At 49.2% G+C, this 15,769-nt stretch overlaps 8 protein-coding genes across 8 annotated transcripts; 6 read left to right on the top strand and 2 right to left on the bottom strand.

The window, feature by feature from the left end:
• Nucleotides 1-7: 7 nt before the first annotated feature.
• N7500_010554 (uncharacterized protein) lies at nt 8-1,905 on the bottom strand (the record flags this gene model as incomplete). Its single annotated transcript, XM_056681692.1, has 4 exons — nt 8-1,354; nt 1,410-1,648; nt 1,697-1,805; nt 1,855-1,905. The coding sequence occupies 4 exons, from the start codon at nt 1,903-1,905 to the stop codon at nt 8-10; spliced, it is 1,746 nt and encodes a 581-aa protein (XP_056529074.1).
• Nucleotides 1,906-2,788: 883 nt separating this feature from the next.
• On the top strand, nt 2,789-3,928 carry preB (alpha-factor pheromone receptor STE2; the record flags this gene model as incomplete). The annotated part of the gene is made up of 1 exon (XM_056681691.1): nt 2,789-3,928. One exon carries the CDS (start codon nt 2,789-2,791, stop codon nt 3,926-3,928), a length of 1,140 nt encoding a protein of 379 aa, XP_056529073.1.
• A 596-nt stretch (nt 3,929-4,524) lies between these two features.
• N7500_010552 (amphiphysin) lies at nt 4,525-5,872 on the bottom strand (the record flags this gene model as incomplete). The annotated part of the gene is made up of 3 exons (XM_056681690.1): nt 4,525-4,547; nt 4,597-5,628; nt 5,689-5,872. 3 exons carry the CDS (start codon nt 5,870-5,872, stop codon nt 4,525-4,527), a joined length of 1,239 nt encoding a protein of 412 aa, XP_056529072.1.
• A 756-nt stretch (nt 5,873-6,628) lies between these two features.
• On the top strand, nt 6,629-8,218 carry N7500_010551 (IscS subfamily cysteine desulfurase; the record flags this gene model as incomplete). The annotated part of the gene is made up of 2 exons (XM_056681689.1): nt 6,629-7,726; nt 7,796-8,218. 2 exons carry the CDS (start codon nt 6,629-6,631, stop codon nt 8,216-8,218), a joined length of 1,521 nt encoding a protein of 506 aa, XP_056529071.1.
• Nucleotides 8,219-10,502: 2,284 nt separating this feature from the next.
• N7500_010550 (indoleamine 2,3-dioxygenase) lies at nt 10,503-11,996 on the top strand (the record flags this gene model as incomplete). The annotated part of the gene is made up of 2 exons (XM_056681688.1): nt 10,503-10,793; nt 10,851-11,996. The coding sequence occupies 2 exons, from the start codon at nt 10,503-10,505 to the stop codon at nt 11,994-11,996; spliced, it is 1,437 nt and encodes a 478-aa protein (XP_056529070.1).
• A 574-nt stretch (nt 11,997-12,570) lies between these two features.
• Nucleotides 12,571-13,169, top strand: N7500_010549 (uncharacterized protein; the record flags this gene model as incomplete). The annotated part of the gene is made up of 2 exons (XM_056681687.1): nt 12,571-12,678; nt 12,738-13,169. 2 exons carry the CDS (start codon nt 12,571-12,573, stop codon nt 13,167-13,169), a joined length of 540 nt encoding a protein of 179 aa, XP_056529069.1.
• A 796-nt stretch (nt 13,170-13,965) lies between these two features.
• On the top strand, nt 13,966-14,571 carry N7500_010548 (uncharacterized protein; the record flags this gene model as incomplete). Its single annotated transcript, XM_056681686.1, has 2 exons — nt 13,966-14,078; nt 14,130-14,571. 2 exons carry the CDS (start codon nt 13,966-13,968, stop codon nt 14,569-14,571), a joined length of 555 nt encoding a protein of 184 aa, XP_056529068.1.
• A 654-nt stretch (nt 14,572-15,225) lies between these two features.
• Nucleotides 15,226-15,655, top strand: N7500_010547 (uncharacterized protein; the record flags this gene model as incomplete). Its single annotated transcript, XM_056681685.1, has 2 exons — nt 15,226-15,549; nt 15,605-15,655. The coding sequence occupies 2 exons, from the start codon at nt 15,226-15,228 to the stop codon at nt 15,653-15,655; spliced, it is 375 nt and encodes a 124-aa protein (XP_056529067.1).
• Between the last annotated feature and the right edge of the window lie 114 nt (nt 15,656-15,769).

Raw genomic sequence — 15,769 nt, 5'->3', positions numbered from 1 at the left:
CGATAATTCAGGCTACGTTCTCATCTAACCCCATTCCACGTCCGATCTTACGAATCAATGCCCGTTTGAGCAGAGCTTCACGTGCAAGACTTCGTGTATGCCGCGACCAGGAATCGACACCAATGACACCGCGGACCAACGCAGACTGCAACGCATAAAGAGCTTGTTGTATGCCTTGCTCCTCGGCGACCAGATCGTATAGCTGTTTCCCTACCACGGTGGGGGCGACCAGGACCTCATCGATTGGAGGCAGGCCGGAAGGAGTGTCTCCGTGGGCGCTAGATGTGGAGATGGATGTAGAGCGAGCCTGTGCGTCTGCGATAGTGGCATCGGCGCGATGGATGGATTGCTGTAGGACAGTAGTGTTGGACTGCAGAGTCGCGTGGAGAGCGTTGAGCGTCGAGACCTCCCCCTGCAGCGTGGCCATAGCGGCATGCAGGGACCGTGACTGTGAGACGAGTGACTGAGCTGCCGTATCAGACTGTGCAGCATTAGCGCGGAGGGTTTCTGCCAGGGTCCGGGAAACGGCATGAAGAAGTGCATCTTTCTCTGGGTTTGGTGGGATGGGAGGCGCTGGTCCTGTGGGTGCGATTGAGGGTAGCTCGACTTCAAATGGTGAGGTTAGAAGGTCGGGTGTGTCAGCCTTTGGTGGAGCTGCTGGGGGTGGGTGGGGATGACTGGATGGGTATGGAGAATGCTGAGGATACGGGGGACCAGACGGTTGCTGGTGCGGTTGATGGGGGAGTTGCGGCTGCAGAGGCAAGTGAGCCCCGGCTGGGTGAACTTGAGGTGGGACTTGGGTTGATGTACTAGACCTAGGGCCGTGATGAATGGGCGCCCCGCCGTTTCTGTAATACGGTGCTTGACCCTGCGTCGACTGGGGCGGCATTGGCTGCCCCACTGGCGGATGGACTGGTGGCTGTGACAAGGGATGAGGGCTGCTTAACGGTCCTCCAGTTTGGCCTGGTGGCGCATACTGTTGATATGAGTGGGTCCCAGGGCTGGCCAATTGTGTGGATAAAGATGCTTGACGAGAGCCTTGCTCTTTTGGTGGGAGTGGAGGTAGCGGTGGGGGAGATCGATATTGATCGGCCGGGTGCCGTTGTGGTTGCTGACGATTATCGCTAGCTGTGCCTGGCTTCGGTGGAGGTGGCGGTGGAATCTGGCTCTGACTTGCAAGCGGCGACAGAGGTTGAGCTTGTCTCGGAGATCCGACACCGGGTGGAAGGGGAGGTAACGGCGGGGGTGTTTGGGCAGCTTCCAGTGGAGGCTGTGGTACTTGTCTATATTTGACAGGAGGCTCCTTGGCAAATACATCCTGAAGAATCGAAAGAAAATCGGCGATGGTGGATCTCTGTGAATAGAAAACGGTCAGTGGCTCATTCACCCATGTGATTGCGAGCACTTACATCCCATGCTTCAGCCCAGTGAGCCAGATAGTGATGGTACACCTGTCCCTCCAGCGTCACATGTTGCCCAACCCGGACAGTCATTTCCTGTGTCGGAGTCACGTAGGCAATTGGAGGCTCGCGTGGGTATGTATTTGGAATCCAAAGTGCAATGGGAAATCGGTAAGTCGTTCCTCGGAAGGTGACCGGCAACGTGCCCACAAGGTGAAGGAGAAGGGCCGAGAAGCCTGTCTCGTAGGCTGTTTATGTCAGAAACAAGAACATCAAGTACACCTAGGGGCACTCACTATAGACATCTGTTCGAGGGGAGAGCGAGGGGTACTGAGAGAGCGCATTGGCAACATCGTGGTAAGTCCGGTTTGGATCGCGATAGGTCTGTTGTGGATCATAGTGATCCTTGGGAGATTTTAGTTATATCGATCTGGATGATTTATGAGAGACCAACCTTGGACAAGACACTCCATAGCCAATTCAATGTCCTCTGAGGAAGCGCCATAGTAAGGAGAATATATGCAAAAGGTGAGCGCGAGGTTTCCTTTCCCCGCCGATTTCTTGGCGAAGTACCTTGCAAAATATTGATGAAGGGATGAAAATATATTTTGATATTTGGACCTTAAGAGTAGAACTATAGGAGCTATAGCTATCCATGACCAGGGTATATAGGTATAGTAGATAGGTGTAGTATAGAGGAAGTATACAGGAAGTATTAGGTAGTGGATGTCCCGTGTTATGTCACCCTTTTCCCTTTACCTTCCACCTCACCATCCTGAGGTCTACCTACAACATAGGTACTTTGTTAATCCTTGGATGAACAACATTCAAATCAGCTTGAAAGTTGAAGACAGGAAATCTCGAGTCGTGAGACACATTCGCTAAATGATGGGCCAAATTGGTCTTGAACGGGAGACCGTCTTATTTGATCTGGGACTCTCTCAAGACACATCCTGAAAAATCCTCGAATGGCTTTAAATGCTCGGGGCTTCTATCCTGGAAACCCGAAATCAAAGAAAATCAAGCTTCAAAGTTCACACGCCAGTGATATTCACAGGATCAAAGGCTATTCTGACTATTCTGACGATCTCATGCAGCCATCATCACCCGGCTTAATGGCTACTTCTTTGTCTCATTTGATATTGTTCTTCCCATTTCCTTAGGATTGTTCTTTCCAAGGCCTCAAAATGATCTGGATATTATTATCTGCCTTCGCCATTGTCTGTCTCGGCTTCTATAACCTTGGCTATTCACCCTGATTCTCTGGATACTACATTGTCTATCTACAAGCCCAAGGGCTTTCAAATCACATCCTTGCCATATAGAATGATTTGATCTTAGAAGCTATCCCTGTCTTTCAATCCCTTCGATCTTCAAATTTCGAAGCCATGGCGACATCTCCAAGTCTTCCATTCGATCCTTTCACCCAGAACGTCACCTTCCGTCATCGCAATGGCGCTCCGTTCGATGTCTCCGTAAAAGCACTGGACGTTTTTGTTATGTATAACGTCCGGGTGTGCATCAATTACGGTTGCCAGTTTGGGGCGTCGTTCACATTGCTGATCATTCTTCTGCTCATGACTCAATCCGACAAGCGCCGTTCGGCCGTGTTTATCATGAATGGCTTGGCCTTGTTCTTCAACAGCAGCCGTCTGCTTTTTCAACTTATCCATTTTTCCACCCCATTCGAACAGGTATACCCATATGTCTCGGGGGACTATTCATCCGTGCCGTGGACCGCATACGCCGTTTCCATCGTGGCTGTCGTTCTCACTACCCTGGTCATCATCTGTATTGAAGTTTCGCTTGTGATTCAAGTCCACGTGGTTTGTTCTACACTACGTCGTCGATACAGGCACCCTTTACTGGTGTTATCTATCCTGGTCGCCCTAGTGCCAATCGGATTTCGTAGTGCATGGATGATTGTGAATTGCAATGCCATCATGACACTTAACTACATGTCTGGGATATGGTGGATAGAAAGCGCAACCAACATCAGCGTCACCGTCAGCATCTGCTTCTTCTGTGTCATCTTTGTCACCAAACTTGGATTCGCCATCAAGCAGCGCCGCCGACTCGGGGTGCGTGAATTCGGCCCGATGAAAGTTATCTTCGTCATGGGCTGCCAGACTATGGTTGTCCCGGCCATCTTCTCCATCATCCAGTACTACATCATTGTGCCAGAACTGACCTCCAACGTGGTGACCCTGGTCGTCATCTCACTCCCACTCTCGTCCATCTGGGCCGGCGCTGCCCTCGAGCACGCACGACGTGCTGGAAGCCAGGATCATCCACGCCGACGCAACTTATGGCGGAGCCTTGTCGGCGGTGCCGACAGTATACTGTCTCCAACAAAGGATAGTCCAACAAGCCTGTCTGCCATGACTGCTGCGCAGACTCTGTGCTACTCGGACCACACTATGACCAAGGGCTCATACAACTCGCGAGACACCGATGCTTTCTATGGAATCGCAGTTGAACACAATATTTCGATTGATCGAGTCCAAAGGAACAATTCGATGGTGTGATGGGATATAGCGCTCGGCAATCCAAAGACCTCCCCTCTCATTCCGATGTACAGGATCCTGGCCAGAAACCGACTTTACATGTACATTCTTCTCTCTTCTCTTGGAAAATCTTATACAGATTAAACATTCCCTTTATCTCAATCCGCACAGTGTAGAGATATTCTTAATACCAAGCCAAATTCATTTTTCATTATTGGTTTCAAGAGTTGTAGTTGCATTGCACCATGGGGATCTGAATCCATTGTAGATCTACGAAACTAGATGAACCGGAAAGAGCAAAAGGCTTCATATAGTTTCGAATGCTGCTTTTTTTCCATTCATATATGTCTAAATTGAAAGACCAACTCTGCCTTAAAACTTCGAAAGGAATCTTGATAGCAAAGAAGCCGAATATACCCATGGAAAATTAGTATGCGTATGAGACTTGGGCAAGTGATGTAGCCAATTTACCGGAGATAGACTGTGAGCAGCCAGGTGAATTAACAATGAGAAGGAAGAAGACACAAAATATTTACAGGCCAAACGCTCTATGTTCAGAACCACATGTGCGCCAGAGCAAAAGAAAAAAAGGAGGAAAGTTAATGATGCCCCAGGGTTTAATTCAATTGCACGTAATTAGCTATGTTAAATGTTAGCAGAATTCAATATAAAAGGACTGAAATACTTACCCGGAAACTGGCCCTCCCGACCCGCAATTCGCCCAGTCCACCATTCATTGGTATTCTCGGTGCGCTGGACAATCTCGATAATGTCACCCGCCGAGAATCCCAGATCACCGTGCGCCTGAGCCTCGTAGTCATAAAGAGCGGTGACAGTCTCAACTGGCTTACTGAGATGGGACGGCTTCGCCCGTGGAGGAGGCGGGGCGGGCTTGCTCTTCGCGGCAGAAGAGAAACTTCCTGTCGGACTGGGACTGATACCAGCAGATGAATAAGGTGGTGGAGGGTTGTCATCAGTGGCCGTGGAGCTGGAGCGGCCTCGGCCAATGGAGCTCTTGCTGTCGGCTCCCTTCCCCAGAGGGTTCAGTTTGGATCCAGTGCGGCGGGGACCTTGGGTTTTGTAGTGCACGATGGTAAGAGCCTCTGCTTGTTCCTTGATATTGCCGCGCTTCTGCTCAAAGGCCTCTTCAACATCGAGTTCCAGATTGAAATAGCTGATGTTCATGCCCTGCATTCGTTCGTGGAGAGTGTAGAAGACGTTGAGTTGCATATAGTAGAAGGACTGGAAGAGCGGGCGGATGAACTCGGCTTCGAGGGCGAACAACTTGGGCAGTTCATCCTTCAGCAAATCATTGTAATAGTTGAATTCCTGGGTTGACACCTCAACATCGTTCTCGGCTTTGTATAGTGCTTTTTCGTCTTTGAGCGATTTGTCCTTCTTCTCTTCCAGCTTCTTCAGTGAGGCATTGTGACGGTCAAAGTCCAGCTTCTTGTGATCACGCTTCACCGCAACCTTCCGAATTACCTTGATCACCTCGAGGAGCTGGTCGGCAGGGCTAATGATGCGGCTGTTGATCATCTCCAACTCGGGCGCCAGGGCCTCTTGCAGTTCTTTAACGATAACTTCATATTCCTCACAGGCTTGGATACCCTCGGCATTCCCTTCAAATTGGTAGGAGGTGGGATCGGAGGCGCGACCGGAGATGGGTTTGTAGATTTCGGCAACGGCTTTGGAGAATTCAATTTGGTGGCTCAACATACCTGCGCACGCAGTCAGTATTTCAAGGGAATAAAGATGGATTGAGAGATCGAATTACACACCGTTAATGGCAGAAAAGTATTTCTTAGATTCATCGTGTAGCTTCTTGGTCTCTTTCTCAAGTTCATCAAAGCGGCGTTCGGCATCGCTATAGACAGCATCCTTGGTATGTTCACCGATATTGAACTTGACCTTGAACTGCTGTGGCGCACGCACAAGGCTCTTCTGGAAACCTTTGAAACTCATGATGTGATGGAGAGTAGTAGAGAAGAAGGAAAGTGCCAAGGTGGGGGGAAACCTGAACCTTTTCAATGACATAAGACTCGGAGCTGATGTCCATTGTGGCTGTACACTATTTTATACTTGCGATTTGGTACTATATTCTGTACTATTTGGAACTATTTTTTACGCTAATTGCTCTGCCTTATGATTATGTGGCGCATTATCTTAGGCACCTGAATTACTATGGGGTATCCCTGGACGTACTCTGTACAACATACTGCAACATACTGCAACATACTCCAACGTACTCCGTACTCCGTACATATGTACCCAAATCCTCTCCACTATACGGAGTATAAATTAGTTATGATAGTCGAATATATCCTCCGTGGGCTTATACGATCCCCAGGGTTCTCTTTCCCCGGCCGCCTTACCCGAGAAAATCGTAGGAACGGTCAAATGAGAGACCCCAGTCAGATGATCATCATTGGGCCATGTCTTTGTGTGGAGTGACTTGGCAATTGGATGAGAGTGAACATCCAAAAGGTATCAGTTCAAATAAAAAAATCAGAATCATTGTTGTAAAGGGAAGGATATGATATAAGTCCTGGATGAAGACTGAAAGGGGAACCTTATACCTCCGAGTTGCCTTAGGCATCTCGGATAAACTCAATTAGGAAATCCCCGAGATCTTTAGTCATTGGGAGATGCAGATAACAAAAAGTCGGGGTGTTTCCTTCTCCATCCCACTTTCAAACATATCGTGGCATCATCTTCACAATGACAAGTGCTGCTCCTGCTGCTTGGAGACAGGCATCTGCCTTCTCCAGGCGCCTTACAACCTATGGTTCTCGAGCTCCTCGAGTTCTCGCCACCGGCATGCGCGCTCGGTCTTATGTCACCGAGACAAAAGTTGACCAAGCTCAGGTTAACATCGAGACTGCCATCAAAGAGGAACAAAAGTCATTCATGAATAAGGCCCATATGGCACCTTCCAATGTCAAGCTGCCCGGCTCGGCAACCTCCGGCGATGCCGCGATGAGCCCCTCGGCTGGCATTCTGAAGCAGGCTACCGTTATGGACCAGGGCACCCGGCCCATTTACCTCGATATGCAAGCCACTACACCTCTGGACCCCCGCGTTCTCGATACCATGCTTCCTTACCTCACCGGTATCTATGGTAACCCCCATTCGCGCACACACGCATACGGTTGGGAGTCGGAGAAGGGAGTTGAGGAGGCCCGCGAGCACATCGCCAAGCTGATTGGAGCGGACCCCAAGGAGATCATCTTTACAAGTGGTGCGACCGAGAGCAACAATATGAGCTTGAAGGGTGTGGCGCGGTTCTTTGGTCGCTCAGGAAAGAAGAACCACATCATCACCACCCAAACTGAACACAAGTGTGTGCTCGACAGCTGCCGACACTTGCAGGATGAAGGCTTTGAGGTGACCTACTTGCCGGTTCAGAGCAACGGTTTGATTCGCATGTCGGATCTTGAGGCGGCCATGCGCCCGGAGACTTGCATTGTCAGTGTCATGGCTGTCAACAATGAGATTGGTGTCATCCAGCCAATGGAGGAGATTGGCCGCCTCTGCCGGTCCAAGAAGGTCTTCTTCCACACTGACGGTGCGCAGGCTGTTGGAAAGATCCCATTGGATGTGAATAAGCTGAACATCGATTTGATGTCCATCTCCAGCCACAAGATCTATGGCCCCAAGGGTATTGGTGCCTGCTTTGTGCGTCGTCGCCCGCGTGTCCGTCTCGATCCTCTCATCACCGGTGGTGGACAGGAAAGAGGTCTACGTAGTGGCACCTTGGCTCCTCATTTGGCAGTGGGTTTTGGCGAGGCTTGCCGAATTGCCGCCCAGGATATGGAGGTAAGATTTCGTTTCTCAATTCTTCTTTTCGTGTTCGAAACATGACATGCTAATCGACCGGTTGAACAGTATGACACCAAGCACATCAATCGCCTGTCGAAGCGTCTGAGTGAAGGTCTCCTTGCCATGGAACACACCACACTCAACGGTGACCCCGAGCATCACTACCCTGGCTGCGTGAATATTTCATTTGCCTACGTTGAGGGTGAATCCCTCCTGATGGCCCTCAACGACATTGCGCTATCATCGGGCAGTGCCTGTACCTCAGCCTCTCTGGAGCCTAGCTACGTGCTGCGTGCCCTGGGTAGCAGCGACGAGAGTGCCCACAGCAGTATCCGTTTCGGTATCGGTCGATTCACCTCGGACGAGGAGATTGACTACGTTCTCAAGGCTGTCCAGGCTCGTGTGTCTTTCTTGCGTGAACTGAGTCCGCTTTGGGAATTGGTGCAGGAGGGAATTGATCTGAACACGATCGAATGGAGTCAGCACTGATCGCATTAATTTTGATTTTTCGAGAAAAAAGGCCCATTAGGGACGGCGTTGAAGTGTAACAACATCGGATTTGTACAGACTGAGAATAATCACCTCGCAATTAACTACTCTCTACCTTTCTCTTTGATGCGTCGTAAGTCATCATCTTGTTCCCAGTGTCATCAATGACATTGGAGCAAGTTTCCTAACTTCATGTGATGAAACCCTGGAGTGAAAAGCAAAGTTTTCATAAGTAACCATTTCTCCCGGGCCCCGAAACCCCCGTCCAAAAAGTGTCTCTATTCTGTGCAAAGAAGTCAAATACTCTATGTACCGCGAGTCCATGGGCGACTTGTTTAAGATGGCCTTGGTCATAGCAAAAGAAACCTCCAAGCTGGACAGAAAGGCGCTACACGATGCATATATTTCTCATCCTTTGTGCCTTTGGGAGTAATGTGGTTACTGTGGCTGGTCTTCCACCCTCTGAGCTTCGAGTCGTGACTTCCTCCGGTACGTTGAATGGGATATATAACAACTCTGCACACACGGTACGGGCGTTTCTTGGAATTCATTATGCCGAGCCCCCAGTTCAAGAACTGCGATGGGCACCATTGTCTCTATATGAACATCTGGGCACCTTCTTCCAAGCATCAAGGTCTCGGCAGATTCCATAAAGCACCAGCCATGATGGTCAGTGCCCTTGCTCTTCCCTCTGGTGCCGCTCCATTATTGACTACAGCCCCTGATCAGCTATGTTCACGACTTGATTGTACGTGATCTAATATGTATGCCCGTGGAGAAACCGATTGAGTCAGTATGTGCCCACTTGGAGGTATCTATACCATGCTGTCCTCGATCGCTTCATCTGCCAGGGAAGTTGCAGTCAGCCGATACATGCAAGGTAATGCCTTCCAGGATCAATGGTAGGAATTGTGTAGGATAATCCATTTGCTTGGAGCTGGGATTGCATTTGCCAACCACTGTCGTGTGGGGCTGAGCACATATAGATGGCCACGGTTCAGCTTCGATGGTACCTCTCCTCGCTCCCACTCTGCATGTCAGACGGCTACACCATCGGCGATAGAGCCAACCTTGACCAATCTCGCTTTGAATAACACGACCCCCGCTGTCTTGCCTCTCAGCTCTGGGATCGCTCTTGTGGCAGTCTCAATCCTCGATCTGAGCTATGAGCTTGGCATTGCAAGCGTTGTACTACAATCCTACAATCCGTGGCCTGGTTTGTCTAGACTCAATTGAAATATGTTGCCATGATTATATGCCGAGCATTGCATGCATATATGTAGGCGATTGTGACACAAAGCAGAAACGATCGTTTATACCGTTGACAGCTATAGTATTTTTATGTCGGTCTGTACCTCGGCAGTGACCTCGGAGTGCCTTTAGTAATCATCGATGCCTTACCTAATATTAGTAGACCAAATGAGAAATTCGTTGACTACCTAAGTATTTGAATATCGCAAGTCGACACATCTCACTGTCGAATATTAAATGTCCAATAGAGGTTGAATATAAAGTGCAGCCATCTGTAGGTTCCCCCGGGATCCAGGACGATCCGGAGGAGCGTGAGTGAAGCGAATTCGAAGCCAAAATAGGCGAAAAGAGCGAAACGAGCGAAATTGCCCGAGAATGCGTGTCCGGGCCCATTTTACCCGTGTCGTTGCGCTCGTTGGGCCCTTTGTCTCGCACTCAATTTATTTTTCGCTTAAATTCCACTCCACTTGGGCCTCGCGGATGCACCCAATCCTTCTTGGCACGGCCTTTGATTGTATAGCCATATAAACTGTACCTAAGTCTCTTCTCTTCTCTTCCCTGGGAACTGGAGGGCCTCTACCTGCCTGATCTACCTGCTGGAATCTGGATCTGCCCTCTAAAACTGCCCCAAGGGCCTCTAAAAAAAAACAATCCCCCGTTCCCTATTATCCTATCTCTCTTTTCATTATTAACTACATCGTGTCACTTTACCTTCCAGGGATCCCCGGTGAAATTACGTGCTTTGCCTATGGAAAATTCTGACCCTTCAGAAGACTCGGAAATCTATAGGAAGTTGTCAAATCTTAATCATTTTCCATCTTCCGTCATCATCCGCATACCTTTTTGGGATACCCGGACTGTTCCTGATCCCTCTCTCTCTCTTTCTCTCTCTCTCTCTCTTTCTCTTTCTCTCTCTGCTATAATCCCAGATAATTCTCTTAACGATTTGTTCCTTTGCATCCTATCTTGAAATTCCTGAATCATATCAATCTGTCACTCGGAGATTTAGACAGTCGCAAAGTATCCTTTTCAAATGTTGCCTCCGGTGCCAAATCCTGCCGAGTTCGGAGTGACTTCCGACTACGGTTTCCTCTCCCCAGAGCTACCCCTAGAGGTCCTCCCCGATCCTTACTACGCTGACTGGGAGATGATCATTGGGAATCTGCACCCATTGATATTGAGTAAACGTCTACAATCGATGGTGGATCATCTCCCTCTACTCTCTGTCATACACCTACGGACCGAGGCTGAGTGGCGTCGTGCATATGTCGTACTGGTATTCATACTACACGGTTATGTCTGGAGTGGCGATTCGCCCACAGAGGTAGGAACCCTTCCTATTGGTTCAAAGTATGGAACCGTATACTAACATCTTCCCCAGAGGATTCCACCTCAACTGACAGTGCCTTTGTTCAAAGTCTGTGAACGACTCGAATTACCCCCCGTGGCTACCTACGCGGGAGTCTGCCTGTGGAATTATAAACCCGTCTTCGCCGACGAGCCTGCCACCAACTTGGATAACCTAGCTTGTCTGCAAACCTTCACTGGATCTCTAGATGAACAATGGTTCTACCTCATTTCCGTCGCCATAGAAGCACGGGGGGCCCCTGCTATCCCTCTGATGCTCCGGGCTATCACGGCCGCCCGCACAGGAAATAGCCAGATCGTAACCGAGTGCTTGCAACGACTAGCAGAAACCATCGATGAGACCAGCACGTTACTACAGAGGATGTATGAAAACTGCGATCCATATGTCTTCTACAACCGTATACGCCCTTATTTAGCTGGAAGTAAAAACATGTCGGATGCCGGATTGCCAAATGGGCTATTGTACGACGATGGCCACACTCTCGAGTACCGGCAATATGGCGGGGGCAGCAATGCTCAAAGCTCACTCATCCAATTCTTCGATATTATCCTCGGAGTGGAACACCGACCAACTGGGACCAGTCGCAGCGATGAACAGAGCACTGACGGCATCAAATCACGAAACAGCTTCATCCACGAAATGCGCACCTACATGCCGGGCCCACACCGACGATTCCTGGAGCAGATTGACTCGGTAGCAAACATCCGCCCCTTTGTCGAGGCGAGACGCGGAGACTCTGCGCTATGTATCGCCTACGATGCCTGTCTAGCCATGCTGCGTGTGCTACGCGATAAGCATATCACTATAGTGTCCCGCTATATTATCCTACAGTCCCGCAGCGCACGTCAGCCTTCTCGATCAACGAATCCAACCCCCACAGCAGTGACAAACCTTGCAACCGCGACTCCGGCTGACAAGAAGAAGCTGCGGGGTACCGGTGGTACGGCACTCATTCCATTCCTGAAACAAGCTCGAGATGAGACTGGGGAGCCGGCTATCGATGCCTGGGCGCGACGGTTGCTGAGCAACGGCCCTGCCGACAAGAACTTTGCTTCGCTGAGCAAGGTTGGCGAACAACCCGATGGTCATCTCGAGGTGGTCGGCCTGTGTGGCACATGGACAGCTGATGAAAACGAGGGCGGAATTTGTCACTGGTAGTTCAAATACTTTTCTTTCTGGTCTTTCTTCGAGCGTGGCATTGCATGTGAGATTTATGTCCGCCGTACGCGGCGACTTGGTGTTTGGGTACTTGCACATATGTTTTTGAACTGGTCAGTCACTTTGAAATACATTCCACCTGTCTGGATATTCGGGTTGTGTGGACAATATCATCATGGATCTGTATACAATATCGTAGAAACTTCCAATATCACCTAGAAGGTCTGACCTATGATGACGGGATCCCTTGGGCGATGTGAATGGAAACAGCGTCATTCAGACAGAGACGTGACATCCACGTGACGTGACATCATCTAGAATATCCACGTGATATGACATCACCTCAATGACGTAACTTATCATGACAATTTTGTAGAACCTCAATCTTGGAAGATCAGATTGGAGAAGGCACTAGAACATGTGGCTTGTATAACATGGCGTATATATATGAGGGATATTCCTGTCTTACCTTCCATTCTTCCCTACAACCACTTCCTACATCAATCATCCCTGATCTCTGATCTCTACCATCTCTTATCTCTACCATTACCATTCAAATTTCATCAAATTCATCATGTCTGACAATACCGGCAATGCTTCCACTGGTCAGTCCTACCTTGACCAAGCCACTGGTCTCGCTCAGCGTGCCATGGGTGCTGTGACCGGCGATTCCTCCACTCAGGTAAGCATTCATTCTAGTCTCCAACACCATTCCAAATTTCCAACACTAATTCATCTTAGGCCAAGGGTGAACTTAAGCGCGAGGAAGGCAAAGCTGAAAATGAAGCTTCCCACACCACCGCCAAGTTGGGCCCCTTCACCGCCGACCCCAACACTGGAGCCGTTGCCAAAGATGATCCCAAGCGCGACACTGGATCTTGGGACCAGACCATCGGCTCTGCCAAGGAGTCCGTCGGCAACATGATCGGAAACGAGAACCTGCGCCGCACTGGAGCGGAGCAAAACGCCGCGGGTAAGGAGCAAGAGGCCAAGGGCCAACTCAAGGACTGGGGTGAGGGCATTCAGAACCGCGCCCAGGGTACCCTTGGTTCCATTGGTGCCGCTGTCACTGGTAACCGCACTGAGGAGGAGAAGTACCGTGATATCCATGATGAGGGCAAGGTCCGCCAGCGGGGTGCTGAGGCCGACATGGCCAAGAAGGGCGGTGTTTAAGCTTGACTTTGATGACCTCTTGAGTCCAGTTTTTCTTTCTGAGTCACACTTGTTTTACTATCACGACTTTTACGATGGCCTTGCTATGATATCCGAATTGATGCCACGTTTTTATTCTACCTTGACCCTTTTGTAATACTGTATATGTAGTTGTAGTTGATTTCAATTTTGGAAACGTGTCGGCCACCGCCACTTACTATTGGGTCACTTAGTCTTATATGATCCCATTTCCATATTTATTGCTAACATCGATTGTTTGCTAGACCTCATGCTATAAATGCCCTTCATATATTGAAAGCCACAGGCTTTCTTCTTTTCTCTCTCCTCTAGTACCCACAACACTTATTACTACCACATCCTGTCGGACTCTTGAGATATGGCGATCTCGATACTCATGTCTACCTTGTAAAATTCAAAGCAGATATCTCGAGATATGACACTCCCATCCGCAAATCAAGTTCTTTCCACAATGCTACATCGTAAATTTCCCCGCAAGAAGCGAGGATCTCAATGCGTTAGGGCTTTTTCCCCGCTGGCATCTGATCCCGGTGAGACCGAGGTTGATCGACGACCGAGATGGAAATTTAATTTAGCAATTAATTTAGGAAGTGACTTGAGTACTCCGTGCAGCACATTGCATGTCATTTTTGGGACTAATGAAGATATTCTCATAGATCGGCAGGCCAAGACCAGAGGGTTAAGCATTTGATATACTATAGACCCTGCCCCATTTGAATGGACTGCATACTCTTTCCCACACCTCATCTACATTGTATCTCTTATTCCTTTTGACAGAATGAGACTTCCAGTAGCTTTACTCTTTCTTGGAACGGCCTGGGGCGCTCAACACCATCACCAACGAGACACTTCAGACAATGGCATCAATCTCGGTGCAATCTCGAGCGCACTGTATTTGACTCTTTCCAATAGCTTCTAGGAACAAAACTAATATTTTTCCAGACAGCATATGATGGGCAACACCACAGCCACGGCGAACTTTGCCAATATCTCGCCGCCACCCAAGTCCCTCATTCCCGAGATTTTGTCGGTCGTGCCCGTCTCCGTCATCTGGGAACTCATCAACCCTCCAGAGCGCAGCTCCCTCGCCAGCCAATTCAAGGCGGGTACTACTCCCGCCTGGTACAGCGCCCTCCCCTCAGACGTGAAGGACTACATGTCCGTGGTCAAGTCGCAGATATCTGCGGGGGCCTTGACGGCCACAGCGTCTGAAAGCAAGCCCACTGCGGCAAAGATGGGGGCTGCAGCGACAGCTACTGCGGGCGATGGCAATTCTGGGTCAGCAAGCTCGACTTCGTCTCAAGGTGCGGCTGCCCAGCCGACGGGGCTGACCGTGTCGGCATTGGGGGCGCTGGGAGTGCTTGGACTCGCACTAGCTCTGTGATCCACATGAATGGCGTATTTAGATATGACTGTGACGAGACATGTTTGAATCCCGAACAAAAGACCGTTTCCATTTTGCATATGAAAGTCGACTTTTCCCTGATTTTCTTTTTTTTTTTTGCTTTTCTAATTTTTTGATATGGAGCTCAGGTTACAGGTCAGACCGCATTAAGCACATGTTTCCTTTTCTTGTAGATTAAATTAAGTCCGCAGATGACGAGGTGGCACTATAAGAAGTATACCTATACTCCGTACACCATACAAGACTTTTGATATTTCCCCCTAATGTAGATCCCTACTTAACCGGACCTCTTCTCCGAAGCGGATCAGACTTTGGTGAGACAAGCGTCGCTCGCCAGGGAAAAAAAAAAGATCAACACGACGATCTTCCACTAAAAAGGTGACATCCTGGGGAGAGAGATACCAGAGGCTTGCGGGGAAAGATGCTCGATATTTCTGGTATTCGCCATTGGTCTCGACTTCTCTCTCTCTCTCACATGGCATTGCTGATCCCTCGGCCTCATCTGAACTACCTAAACGGCCCTCGGACAATTTCCGTACACAGTGAGAAATATGGGAATATACAATATAGATCCTGCTTATAAGATGATGTTTTGGTCTTCTTTGCCATCCCTCAACTCACCAATATAACACAATGCGTTTCTCACGGATTCTTTTCCCTTTGGCCCTGGCCCCCTTGGCTTTAGCTGCCCCCGAGCCTCGTCCCAACCCTGTCGCGGCACCGGCCCCGGTCGCCAGTGGTGGTCTCCTGGAGGAACTGCCAGAACTTTTGAGTGGCGTTCAGGGTCTCTTGAGCACCGAAAACATCGACAAGTTGGATACTATCCTTGACGGTGCAGCCAAGTTGCTCGCTGCCGATAATATCGATATCTTGCAGGATATCTTGAAGAATGCCCACAGCTTGTTGACCAAGAGCTTTGTCGATAACACAACTACCCTCATTGGAGATGCCACACCGGTATGTAGTACTCGTTTTCTTCGTGCTTTGCGCCCTCTACTAATGCACTATATAGCTGGTCGAGGATATTTCCAAGCTTCTTGGTGGTGTGCTAGGATCATTGTGAAAAATAGAATAAATGAATCATGACAATCACTATGTTCTATTCTGTTTTATTGTACACTGTTAAAGAAGAGTATGTGTATGGACACAAGAGTTCAAGGAATGGAACAAATACATA

Source organism: Penicillium coprophilum (assembly GCF_028826855.1).
Source record: "Penicillium coprophilum strain IBT 35676 chromosome Unknown utg000006l_segment0_segment0, whole genome shotgun sequence".
Lineage (NCBI taxonomy): Eukaryota > Fungi > Ascomycota > Eurotiomycetes > Eurotiales > Aspergillaceae > Penicillium > Penicillium coprophilum.
Note: the sequence above shows the minus strand (reverse complement) of the source record. Positions and strands in the feature narration are given on the sequence as shown.